The following is a 13389-nucleotide window of genomic DNA, read 5'->3' on the forward strand; positions in this document are numbered from 1 at the left end:
TATTTACATTCATCAATAAAACTAAGAAATATCAGGTATAAAACATTTCTGATATGATAATGTAAAGGTATTATTGAACCAACATTTTAAACACCATGTTTAACAGCTGCTATATAAAAAAAAAAAAACACTAAATCTCAAAAGCTTGTAAACATAACACTCCAAGTGATATCTATAAGTACTGTCAATGCTTACACTTAAAACGGTTGAATGGCTTAAGCAATGCTATTATTCAGATGTGCAAAAAAATAAAGGTTAATATTTGCGTTGAAATGTTATGCCAGATTTAGTCTCTACAACAGGTACTGTACGATACATTAAAACAGGTTAAAAAACTAGAAATTTTTGTAGATTTAGATTTGGAGATAAAAAGAAACTGACAAGTCTGATATCGTGATATCCTGCTGTTAACTCCGAGCCACAGGAACAAAAAGCTTCTGGGGAGTCCACATTATAAAAAATTCTTTTGGAGATTTCACATTACAACAATAAAAATACTGGTGAAAAAATTCACTAATAATATATTTATTGGTAAGTTGCTCTAGTTCAATCCTTTTTTCCTCTTTGAAGTATTGAAAAAGTACTGAAAGTATTAAAACCTATTATAGAAGTTATAGTAATTTTTTCCCACTAATTTTAACATAGTGTTATAGTTTACATTCTAAATCCCCCTCCCATTTACTATTTTCAGTGTCTCCGTTACATCTATTACTCAACGGACATTTTCCGTCTGCGGTAACTTTTTTATTATATTTAATCTTGAAACTGAACAGAAAGCAAGGGAAACTTATCACTTAAAAAAAATTGTCACAATTTCTTTGTTATATATTGGTGGTGCGAAGTTCTAAAGGAAAAAGATTTCTTTCTTTGACGTCAGCAGCTCCAGTATGGAAGCATCACAGCAGAATAATGAAACGTCAGAGAGTTAACTCTGAAAAGAAGGGTCTCTGGAAGACTGTTGGAGATGGCTAATTCCTTAGGTACACATAATGGAAACATCTTAGATTCAAGTAAGTACAATCTGTTTTCTTCTTACTTTGTAATGCCAACATGCAAGACAAACACCAAAGCACAAAAACGATTATTTTCCAATGGCAGAAATTCTAAATCACCACTCATTTCTATCAGAAATAAAATTTAGGGCTGAAGTCAAAATTCTTCCATGGTCCAGACTCTTACATACATCACCAATGTCTGAACAGGATTTCAGACATGCCTTCCATCATCAACTAATTCTAAATCCTTTGAAAAATTAAGTTGCTTTAGGGAAATACGCTGTCTAATTTGACCTGCAGCTCAAGATTTGCCCAGTCACCCATGCAAGCTACTCTGGATTTTTGATTGGTAAGGTTTTTTTTTTTTCAACTATGCAGCACTGCAACCTCAGTAACCACAATCTTCACACACAGAAACTAAGTTTTTTGTTCATACATTCAGACTTCCAGTCTATCTAGCTGCACAAACTTAGCTATTTTCTCCCACTGCTTTCAAGTTTTGCTATAGTGGCAACCAAGCAAGTTCACAGCTGTACAGTTCATCAGCAGTATTTTGCAGTTCTGGAGAAACAGAGTATTGAATGTGTGTTATCACTTACTGTTTTTGTCCCATGTTGGAGTGTAATTTCATGAGAATCTGGAATTTTCTTGACAGGGTTCTAGAAAAAAAAAGAAAATCCATCTCCATGAATACAGTACCATAACCAAAAAAACCCCTACCACAATATATATAAAGTTAAGAAATGTTTCCCTCACATCAGCCATAATCTGAGGTTAAGAAATGAGAAAGACATTAAATTCCAATTTTTATTTTCATGGATAGACCCCTAAAAATAAGAGGAATTAAAACAGTTTAAAAAAAGATTATCTTAAAGCTTTAACAAAACAAGTAAAAGATTTCCTGTTTCTTCTCTTCAGAAAGGTCATTACAATTCTCTCTACTTCTTCATTACCAATACCTATATTGATCCTGAATTGTATAATATGATGGATTGACTAAATCACAATGACTTTTCAAATAAGAGGAATCCATGAAGCTAATGAAGTCATAGGAGTTATCTATATGCTTTATTAAGATCATCGATTGCTGTCCCACTTCCACTTCTGTGATTACCTCCAGCTCTAATGGGGCTTCAAGACTATCACTTCAATTTTAACAAAGTCAGAACAACATAATTCAGTGTATTTCATAGCATATTGAACAGCAAAATACAAATCAAAGGCAATTACAGTTTAAAACAGCTAACACGTCACTGTAACACCTGTATTACAAAAATGAAAATAGCTAGTTTAGACAGAAAGAAATAAAACCTTGGAATCACTGAAGTACTTCTACAAAGGTTACTTGAACCATACTGTCCAAATGCTAAGTTTCCTAAAACAGACACAATCTATCATTTTGATGCCAGACATCTTGGTTATAATCTTCTGTTGCCAAGGTTTGATTTTAAAATAATTTTAAAGCACTCTTCACAATAAAACTTGCATCTCTTTCCTGATTCAACCTGCCCTTTTTAACTCTTGCTACAGAAAATGTCTAAAGGATCAGCCTAATTTCCTGTAAACTCTTGTTTTCTCCTCCAGCTCTATCAGCTTTATTTCCCTGATAAAACTGCAACTTTCACTGTCTTTCATCTAGTCAAACCTACCCTTCTCCTAAGCTTACTCCTGTCACTAACAATGGCTCTGATTCCCAAACCAACTATATAGCCGTTTCCCCCTTTCTCACACATATGAGAGAGGAGCCAACAGAAGAGTCATGCCCACTGTTTTCACATTCACCGCACACACACACACCACACATCAAAGGATGGTCACAGACGCCTGAAAGGAAACTCTGGTGTAAGCATGGAAATCTTGTAGATGCACCTGAGTAACAACATATTCATGAGACTGTGGAACATGGTTAAGTGTGAAAAGATAACAGTAAAGCTTTAGAAATAGCTACACAGGACATTACATTATGAAAGAAAGTCCATATGACATCTCAAGAGCCACTTCCATAGCCCTAGCGGTTTACAAGTTGAGAAATAGGTGCAAGTCAAAACTTCCAAGTAAAGTTTTGATTATGAAATCTAATTTTTTGTTCAATCAACACAATAAAGCACCTAGAGAAAACTACAGTTATATTACAAATGAAGTTGTCCATGACTGATCATTCATTGCACTATAAATCTGTATTTGCTCTTTGGGGATGCCAAGAACTGCTCAATAGCTTTTGACTGTACTTGCCATCTAAGCACATTTTATAAAAATGGAGATAAACATGAAAAGAAAACATACAAATAGTTTCAAAGAGTCATGCTGTTGTCACCCACAACAAAGGATGTACCACTACTGCAAATTAAAGTTTTTCCCCAGGAACTTCTTCCACTGCTGGAAGGAGAAATGGTGTTTGGGTCACTCTTATCTTAATAACTGCAAAGTTGATTATTTTACATTCCAATTCACAAAAGCAGGTTTTATTTATGTTGTACACCTAGATTACGTCAGCACTGAATTTAATTCTTAACTACCTTAAGAATTCTTCCAAAAACTCAACTCCCCCCCCCCCCAAAAAAAACCATGAATACCTAAATTTCAAATAGAACAGATGAGACCACTCTTCCAGTGTCAACAACAGTAAGTGACAAGCTTGACTGTTTTCAGTTAGCTGTTTTACGCTTCTTGGTTAGTTCTAACTTACGTAGTTTAGATTATTTTTACTAACATACTGCAGAATTACTAAAAATAGCACTTAAAAAGTTGAAACAAACACAACAATCATTTTCACACAACTCTTTAGATTAATAAACAAAATGTGCTAGAACAAATTTGTCTAATTTTAACTGCTAGCTCCTTCAGGTGACAATAATTAAATCCCTTTTTTAATGAGAAGAGTGAAAACTCATATAAACACGTATCTGTTGAAAAGTACACTCACGCTGAACACACTTCTGGCTACTTATCTTTAAGTGAGAACAACAGGTATGAATACATTCTGCCACCTGATAAATCAAACAGCCTGAGCCTGAAAGTTGAACATTTGGAGAGCGGTAGCTGTGCAACATTCTGCAGTGTCCAAGGGATTCTTGACGGTTAAAGTAACTGTTTAGACTACTGAAAAAAAAAAAATTAAAGATAACAACCTCCAGCAATAACATCTTGGAATAACATCTTAAAAATCAGCCACACATTTAAAAAAAAAAAAAAAGTTTATTCTATTTTAGTAACTCTGAACTTCCTAAATTACAGAGGATACTATAAATATCTCTATCCCGCAACAACATATGCATACACACACACACAAAAAAAATCAGATACAACTACTAGTTTTCCAGTTATTGCATTCCAAAGATCAAGGAAAATCACAGAAGCCTTTTTCATGCTCTCAAGGAAAAACGTAGTTAATACATTTTATCTTGATTTGAACATCAGAATCGCCTGCATCTTGAAATATTACAACAAGACTGGCTAACTGAAAAAACAGTTAGACATGCAGGTACGCTTTGGGCAGTGTTCCACCTGCTGCCTGGATTTCACCTGCCAGTTTATGTAACATCGATTTTTATCTTCTTGATAATGCTATTCCGAAAACTTTGTATCACAATTAAAAGAAGGCAATATGAAACCTTAACAGATTTTTTTTTTTTTTTTTTTTTTTACACCAGATCAGAACAAAGATAATATGTGAAATTTCTCTTTCCACTTAATCAAAAAATAAAGGAAATTAGCTCTGGTTTAACCTATCTCCATATATTTTAACAAAACTTCTTAACTCCTTAGCTTTCACAAGATTAATGTCTTAAATCCGTAAAACAGTGTATTCTAAGAGTTTGTGAACTCTTGCAAAAATGAAAAGCAATTCCTACTTTTTAAATGATTTCTGCAGAGGGATACCGCAAGTCAGGAACAATGGATGCAGTTTTTAGTTGCATTTTTTCAGGTAATTCCATCCCTAGCTGACTGTTAAGCTCCTGTGCCTCACATCACTCTTCCATTCCCTATGCCACCGTCCCCAGATACTGCTTCTTTTTCCCCTCTGTTCGTTATGGGAGTTTCCTCATCTTTAACCAACACTCCGAAAATGCACTACTAGAAACCATAGGCTAAAACTAGGTCAGGGTCTCCAAGATCTCTTGAGAAAAAGGAAAGACAAAACACAAATAATCCAATAACGTAGTTCAAATCGGACAGAGGAGAGAATAAAAAGAGGAAAAAAAACCAGTTAAAATCTGGATTTCTATATCCTAAGGGATATCCTGTATCCTCAAGGATTGTGGGTATGGACAATAATAGATATTGTAGACAGACAGACAGAGAGACACAGGAAGCAGAAAAAGGAGGGGCTGGTATCTATACAATAAGTCCACTTTGGCTTAGGAAGAAACTTCGGTCCTACAGAAAGGAAAAAAACCTTCCACTAGACAACAACAGAGAGATGAACTTAACTGTTAAAAAAAAAATCTCAGCTGTAACCATCTGTTAGCCTTGCTAATAGATGGATCATTTTGGAAATCTGAAAAATCAGATTATATTCATTAGGTTAAATGGATAAAAGTAAAGTTTGTGAAAAACAAAGTATACGTTGCACAATAGCACAACAAAGCATAGGTCAGAGAGATACTCTGCTGATCTCACAAACACAATAACTGCAAACTGAACTTGAGGAGAAAGGCAGTATGTATCCACCTCATCCACCCTTGACATAGCAGAGAAAGATAAATAAATAAGTAAATCCACGGGCTAGAATCCAATCTCTTCTGGGAAAGTGGAAAAAAAAAGAAAAAAGACAAGAAAGGGACAGAATGATGCACACATTTATGCCTAAATGTACCTTTATTGCTCTGTTTTGCAGAGGTCTTTCTGTATTTCGTAAATGGAAACTGTCCTGCCTGGAAGAGGCTTGCAAACTGCATGCATCTTTCACAAGCCAGGCCTTTAAAGGGGAACTTTTCTGGGCATCCACAATACTACAATTTACAGGAGGAAACAAGACTTCTCCCTGTGTCTAGAATTGTCCTTAGATTCCAGGAGGGAGGATCCTGTCTTCCTTGAGGGTTTCAAGATCATATGTCATGCTGGAAGCAAATAAGAAGTTTCCTTTTCTGGCTATCTCCTGCCCTTCTCAGGACTTCTCCTGGATCACTGACCTGCCAGAGTCTCGAAGGGACTTCCACTCTGGCAGCACAGCTATGGTGTAGCATGGCCAAAACCATGCTGCTCCAGCTTAACACTCCAACCGATTAAACTAAATCTGAGCGCATTTTGAGCGGTCGGAAGATAGTAAAGTAGGCTTGGCTACTACTCACATTAGATATCTTAAGCACTACACTAAAAAAGCCCCTTCTAATAGATTTCATCCAGGAGAAACGTGTAAACACTCACTCCCCAGTCTCTGGGGTCTCTGCTTTGGCAAACTCCACATGCAGGATGATGCTGCCTGTCCATGGAAAGGAGTGAGGAAAAAGGAGGTGGGAGCTACGCTTTACTGACAACTCTCTATTTCTGGTGAAACCGAGGCTTTCATAAAGCAAATATGTAAGAGGTCATCTGACACAGAAGATTGCCGACTCCCTTTAAGACAGATGGGATAATCGGGTTATTAACGGATAACAGGAGCAGCTGGTGGAAGTGGGAGGGGGAAAAAAGTCCGAGCATCAAATGATGATGAAATTACCTTAATCTATTTAAGTAGTAGCAGTTAATCAAATCCCCATGTGAAGGACTGCCTGCAGAAAATTATGTTTTAATAATCCAAATCCTAGGCCTTCTGGCAATTAAGAAAAAAAAGGACTTCATTTTCAAACATGAACATGACACTTAAACTAAAAGCTTTCTTTTAAGGCCTGTTATAGACTGATCTAGCCTCCTCTCTTCCCTTCCACAAGGGCTGACCAGCATGGAAAAGCAAGTGGAGGAGTTATTTTAAGGGATCTTAAATTTTAGACTGCGTCATACAGGTGGACCATGCTGCAATCTTTTTCCTCGTGACCAGTCAAGCACAATTTTCTGTTTCTTCCATTCTTCTCCAACAAAGTTGCAAAGAAACGAGTGTAATAAAAAAGTAATCAAGAGTAGCAGAAGTAATTAAAGAGAGAAATATAATGTATTCTAATAACAATGTTCCTATTGTAAGTTATTTGATATCTTGAAAGAAACCGCTCTTAAGAGACTCTTAAGAATAAAACAAATGGGCAGACAACTCATCAAAACACCCAACAGAAAAGTGGGATTTCCAACATGGTAAGTCCTGAAGTGGAGAAGCACACCACCACAAGCTTCGCAGCCTAAAACAGCTAAGACTGCGCAGAAAACCACTGAATTTTGCAGAAAAATTGTTTCATAACAGTGTCACAGATAATCTAAGTCTGCCTGCCATTGTGCTCCATCAAAACTACACGCTAATCCAATTAGTGGAGCACTTTAAATAACTTTTCCTTTAAAAGTGACTACAGAAAAGCCACTAACGTTTGCTGTTGCTTGCTAATTTCTATGTCAAAAGTGTTAAGTTTACAGGTCAAAGTATCTCTCAAATATCACCTTAAATCCAGCCCACACTCTTCTCTTTTCAGGGCAAACAAAGCAACAGAAGTCCAACAAACGTAACAGGGGGACACTTGCACATCCTCCCTGCCTCGCACTTAGGTTCTGAGCCACAAGCACACAGTTCTTTCTATCTTGCCTCCAACTCGGAGGGATACTGCCTATGCGTCATTACATGAAACGCAACAGACAACTCTACTGATGATGGGCAGAGAGAACAGAATCTTGCACACTGAGTCTGCAATGGTATCAGAAGAAGGATAGAAGTAGGGCAAAAGAAAGCATTTCACGGATCTAGAAGAAAACATGCCTCATTCCTCTTATCAGACTAGCGCTATATTTTAAGTCTTTGGACACCTAGTGGAATTTTCCACGATAGCAGTGACACCTTAAGACAGTAATAAGAGTTTTGGTTGATTTTCTTCTATTTATTTTAAATCTTCTTCTGCAAACAAACACATACCAACATCCATGCTTTATTCTGCAAATTACTCCTCATGCAATGATTAAGAACACATTACTTGTAAAACAGGCAGTTGCTCTGAGCCATGATTTTTTACTATTTTTCTCCCTGACTTAATAAGTGAAGATAAATGTCTAAGAGGCTATACAAGAATACACTTGAGAGAAAGATGGAGTATAAAAATAAAAAAAAAAAGTGAGTGATGGATAAAATGGTGTTTTATAGCAACATGAAAATAGAAATGTTTTCTGCTTTATAGGAATGTATTATCCACAAACTTGCAGGGAGAAAGAAGCATCCAGATTTGAGAATATATTTCAACAACTTTTAATTTCCTCTTTTTTAGGTGTTAAGAGTTGACAGATGTATTCTGATGTATGTTATTAAATTCAGTTTGGCCAGGACTCATATAATATAAGTTTACATATTTGATGTAAATAAAGAAAACAGTTACTTCAGACTTCCTATGTAGCCTTCGAGAAGAGACAGAAAAAGAATAAGTGTATCAAAAATCTGAATCATCTGGAGAGCTCTCCCTCCTCATGAACTATTCAGGGAGTATAAGGCAACTAAATTCCTAACATAGGTGCCTTGATTAGGTTAGATGAATCAAGGCGCATGTGCGTGTTTATTATCTAAAAATTTGGCCTGAAAAAGATAAAAAGGAAAATATTACGGAAAACAGGAAGATACGTGCAAACACTGCTATGAATCATCTTGGCTGATGTTCCCATGATACACCCACAATATCTGTTACTCTTGGAAAAACACAGATAACTCATAACTGCATGACAAATGCAGAAAACCTTCAGAATGAACAGAAATGCTAAAAGGGCCCTGAAGAACACCATCTTCCTCAGTCGTCATTTCTAATTCAGATTACCCTCAGAAGAGCACAGAAGTCATGTATTGAATTTTAAGCATGAGAAGAATAAGGAGAGATTATTCATTTCTTTAATGAGATAAGATGCATTCCTCTGGGGTGCATTCAAAAATTGAGGAGGAGTTTAAATAGATGAACTTCCTCTCTAAAGCCTAAAGGAAATAAATTTATTTATTTAATATGGAAAAAGTACTGTGGCTAGCTTTTCTCAACATCTTCCAATTCAGTGTCTCATGAATTTTTGCTGTGATCTCAGCCAGAGTCTTGCCAGGCTTAACAAGTCAGGGAAAAGGCCTTAGATTAAATCTTCATTCCTATGCACGATGGCCTAAAACCACAAATTCATAATGCTATTGTAAGTCAGATAGAATGTATTTTATGAGATGATAGATTAGTGATAATTAAGAGACTGCCCCCAGGCACGACAGGTAACACAAATTAAATCGCCTCTTTCTTTTCTTGACACTTAGTGGCATGTCCCCTTCTGAAAAGGCTCCAATGGCTTAACAACTTTCTAAAGATATTACAATTAGATCTCAGATATATATCTATAAAAACATCATACTTCTAAAGTAGACAAAAAAGCTGGCCTGACCTTTCTCCTGGGAGATAGTTCCACATTTTAGGAGCTTGCTATTTTTCACGAAAGATTCTAAAATCACATTCAGGTAACTTCTAAACTTATAATAAGCCCTTGTTTAATGAAATCACAGTTTATATTAACATTTATGATCCAGGAATTGTTCTCACAATGTACACAAGAGGAATGCACTTCAGAATTTGCTTTGGAAAAAGCTAATCACTGGTAAAACTGATTTAAATCTAAAATTGCCTGTAGTCCTTCAAGCTTCCTTTGCAGTTTCCGGAAGACCAATTTTCTTAACCTGAGCGTTCTGGTGATATTCCAGATACGTTATATTCTGCTTATATAACCACCTGACTATTTTACCTTTACCATTTCAGTTTCAAACACGTATATATACACCTACATATATTGCCAACGAATAGCTTAACTTTGAAATCACAGAGGAAAAAGAACTGCAAACATTCTTCTTTCTGACGTGTAAGTACCAAATGCTTAGTTCAGATGCACACAGGTTTCCCTTTGGCATTCATATATTTCACATGCAATTCGATAAGAATTTCTGTACCACGTAGGTTTTGCATAGGATTTCTAGGGCAGGGAATATGACCTAGAAGATATACATGAAAGAATGCAAGAACACAACATGAAATACAGGACCAGACTGAAACAAAACTTTCCTTAAAGCATAACACTTTCTGAGCTTGCTAACTAGCCCACTTAATTATTTACCTTAAACTCACACTACACTGTACTTCTAGCTAAACTGTACAGACATTTTATTATATCACCTTTTAGTAAACTTTAGGGGAAAAAAACGTGTAAGTTCTTTCACCTGACTTACCAAGAAAAACTATGAAAACCAAGGTTATGATAAGAACGCCAGAAGCAGTAAGTAGAAGTTTTAGATATTCTTCAGCCACAAAAAAAGCTTTATTGTTCTCAAATAATTTTATTTCGAGACAGAAAATAAATCTAATGAACTATTTTAGAATTCAAACCACACTTCTACTAAAATTTTGACATTTTTGGCAAAAAATGCTTCCCATCTTTATAAACCTTTCAGCTATAATGTATATTTCCTCTTTTAAAAGTCAGTGAAACGATTAGGCTTTTGCAGCAAAAGGTAATTTGAGTGATGCGGGCTCTATGGAAGTACATTCAAATAATACATGCAGTAGAATAAGTATCATTGTTTCTTTAGCAAGTTTCATTAAGCTTAAAGAGCTTAAGCCTTAAAGCATTTTAAGAGTTTAAAAACTCATCAGCAGCACTTCTTTCTAAATTTTTACTTTTGGACTCATCAGAATTTAAAAAGCTGCCTGAAGCAGTAGATGTTCAATATGTGGTGATTATGTCAAGAGACACATGGAGATTATTACAATGGAAATAAAATGCATTTGTCATGTACTCAAAAGAGCCTGATGTTTACTCTCGGGCTTCTGGTGATCACTCTGGCATGGAATTTCATAAATATCAAGCCGACACTAATAAGAACTCATACACCATTATAATGGCCACCACATTAGTAAGCCATATCACTTCACCTATATACACGCATTTACCACCAAAATTGAAACAACACACCATTTAGATGCAGACTAATGCTTGACCTTTGAATTTGTGCAATTTATTTCAATTCTGCATACCCAAGTTTCCTGATCTGTAAAATTTGAGTAATATCTAGCATAAGGAATCTGCTACAGAGTTTCATTCAATAACGTTGAACAAGTTCATTAGGCTCCTAAGGGATCCCGTTATTCTCACTCACACTGCAGTCTGCAAAACTAAACAATCATATCTCTAGAGACAGAGAGCTGTCATAGATTATACTTTTCAACAGTTCTCCAATTCTGATTTTTAAAAGGTGTTCATCTAAATATTTGTTCCCAAGATCTTAAAAGAGATACAAATTTATTCATATAGTCCCAGTTAGCAACGGAGATATCCGTTATCTATAAACTTACCAATAAATTAGGACACAGAATTAAACTAAGAAAGAAAAAGGGGGAGAGAGGGGGAAAACACACGACATAGTCATGTAGAGAAGATCTACAACCATAGGTTAGGGGTGGGGGGGTGGGGGGTCAAAAATTACAACATGTCTAAGTTACCGCAGGAAGGAAGGACAATTTCCTATCTAGACCCACAGCTGGTTCCAATTCTATTACTGTTTCGATTACTAATTCTCCCACGCCACCCATAAATTACCTTCAAAATATTTAACATTTAAGCTGCGTTACAGCAGCACAATTTTATATAATGTGACATGAGAATAAATTGCTAAGTAACTTTATGCATCCGGAAATAGGGAAAGATACATTTATATTGTATACACGAGGTCCACGCTTGGAAAACACACACACCTTTATCCATGCTCTGGCTCAGGTATATTCCTTCAACTAAAGCAGTTATCTTAGAAAAAAAGTGGTGCAGTATAGTCAGTTGATACATCTGACATACTTAAATCTATCATCAAGATGTGCCCAAGAATTATGAAACATGCTTTATATTATATGCCTTACTATGATACCTATGCATTGAGAGATGTCTCCAGCATATACCAAAAATACTAATTTGTATAAATGTAATGAAACCTCTGAAGATTCCACATGACTGCAATTAAACAGGGCAAGATATATGATTAAATATAGAGCCATTAATTTCTACATAGCAACTAAACAATTATTATTCATTATTGCTTAATTGTGGCTTGTAAGGAAACAGAGCAATGACCCCCCCCCCAACACATTTTCTAGTGGAAAGATGTCCACATGTCAAACCCAACGCTTGTGTAGTCATTCTAAAAGGAATCTGAAGTATAAAAGCGTACAGAAGTAGCAGTCTCACATTTCAACCCAGATTAAGGTAAAGATACGTTGTCTAGACAACACACACTTTTAGCTGCATGCATGGAGAAAGGCAACAAATAATCAAAAATGCCATTCCTTACTGCCCTGTAGTCACGTTATGTTAAACCCTTGTATATAGTTCTCACTCCACAACTGTCAAAGTGTAGAATATTAGATATGTCCAATGAGATCTTCCCTTAAATTATTTGATAGACTTTTTGTCAGTGCACAAGGAGCTGCTGCAGATCTTTCATCCTACACAAAGACTACTTCAGTGAACAGAAGAGTCTTCTTATGTTTATAATCTAAAATTAAAGTTTGGCACAAATGATTTAAATTAAGTCACTATTAATCTTGTACATAACAACCTTGTTAATCCAGCAGAGATGGATTAATAACAGCATACATCTTCAACTTGGACAGTATAGACAGTTACCAAGGTATTTGTTACCCGCACACAATCATGCAGTATAGAGATGATGACTTCTGATGTTCACGCTAAAGTCTATCCCTTTATTTGGGGGTTAAGAGAAAGAAGAATAGTCCTAGACATTAGGAACTCCAGATAATAGAACCTGTAACATATTTTCTGTGAGATTTTCAATAAGACACTGCCTGTGTGTCCAAGTACCATGTCTTAAATGGGATAAAAATGCCTCTTCTTGCAGACGTGCTACAATGATACATTAATAAATACGGCAAGTCAGTTCATGTGTTTGAGCTGCTTAGGTTCTACCAAGCCAGAAGCCATAAGGAAGACTACTAATAAGTGGCATTTATAATACCCTATTGAAATATACTGAGATACTCTAAGGTTCTTACAAGCTTGTTTACAAAATAAAATAAACAAAAGGAACACATTATTTAAAAAAAAAAATCTGTGCCTAATACTCATACTATGAGTGAAATTTTGCAGTTATAGAGTACACAAATAGATCTGTAGTATTTCTTATCTCCTGGTTGACTGACTTTGTTGAAGTTACCGGGGAAAGCATGATTCCCTAATTACTATTTCCACAAATACGCAAGAAATAAACCTCCAATACTACTTCTCCTGTAACAAGCAAGTACTTAAACCTAGGTATCAC

General features: G+C 35.7%; 1 protein-coding gene across 2 annotated transcripts in view; it reads right to left on the reverse strand.

The window, feature by feature from the left end:
- LOC104147827 (WD repeat-containing protein 70) overlaps nucleotides 1–13389 on the reverse strand; it is a 146991-nt gene that overhangs the window by 108043 nt on the left and 25559 nt on the right. For both annotated transcript variants that reach the window (XM_068924694.1, XM_068924693.1), the window contains exon 6: nucleotides 1595–1654. In XM_068924694.1, the coding sequence (XP_068780795.1) occupies nucleotides 1595–1654 (60 nt within the window). The remainder of the gene's footprint in view (nucleotides 1–1594; nucleotides 1655–13389) is intronic.

Source organism: Struthio camelus, chromosome W, assembly GCF_040807025.1.
Source record: "Struthio camelus isolate bStrCam1 chromosome W, bStrCam1.hap1, whole genome shotgun sequence".
Taxonomy (NCBI): Eukaryota; Metazoa; Chordata; class Aves; order Struthioniformes; family Struthionidae; genus Struthio; species Struthio camelus.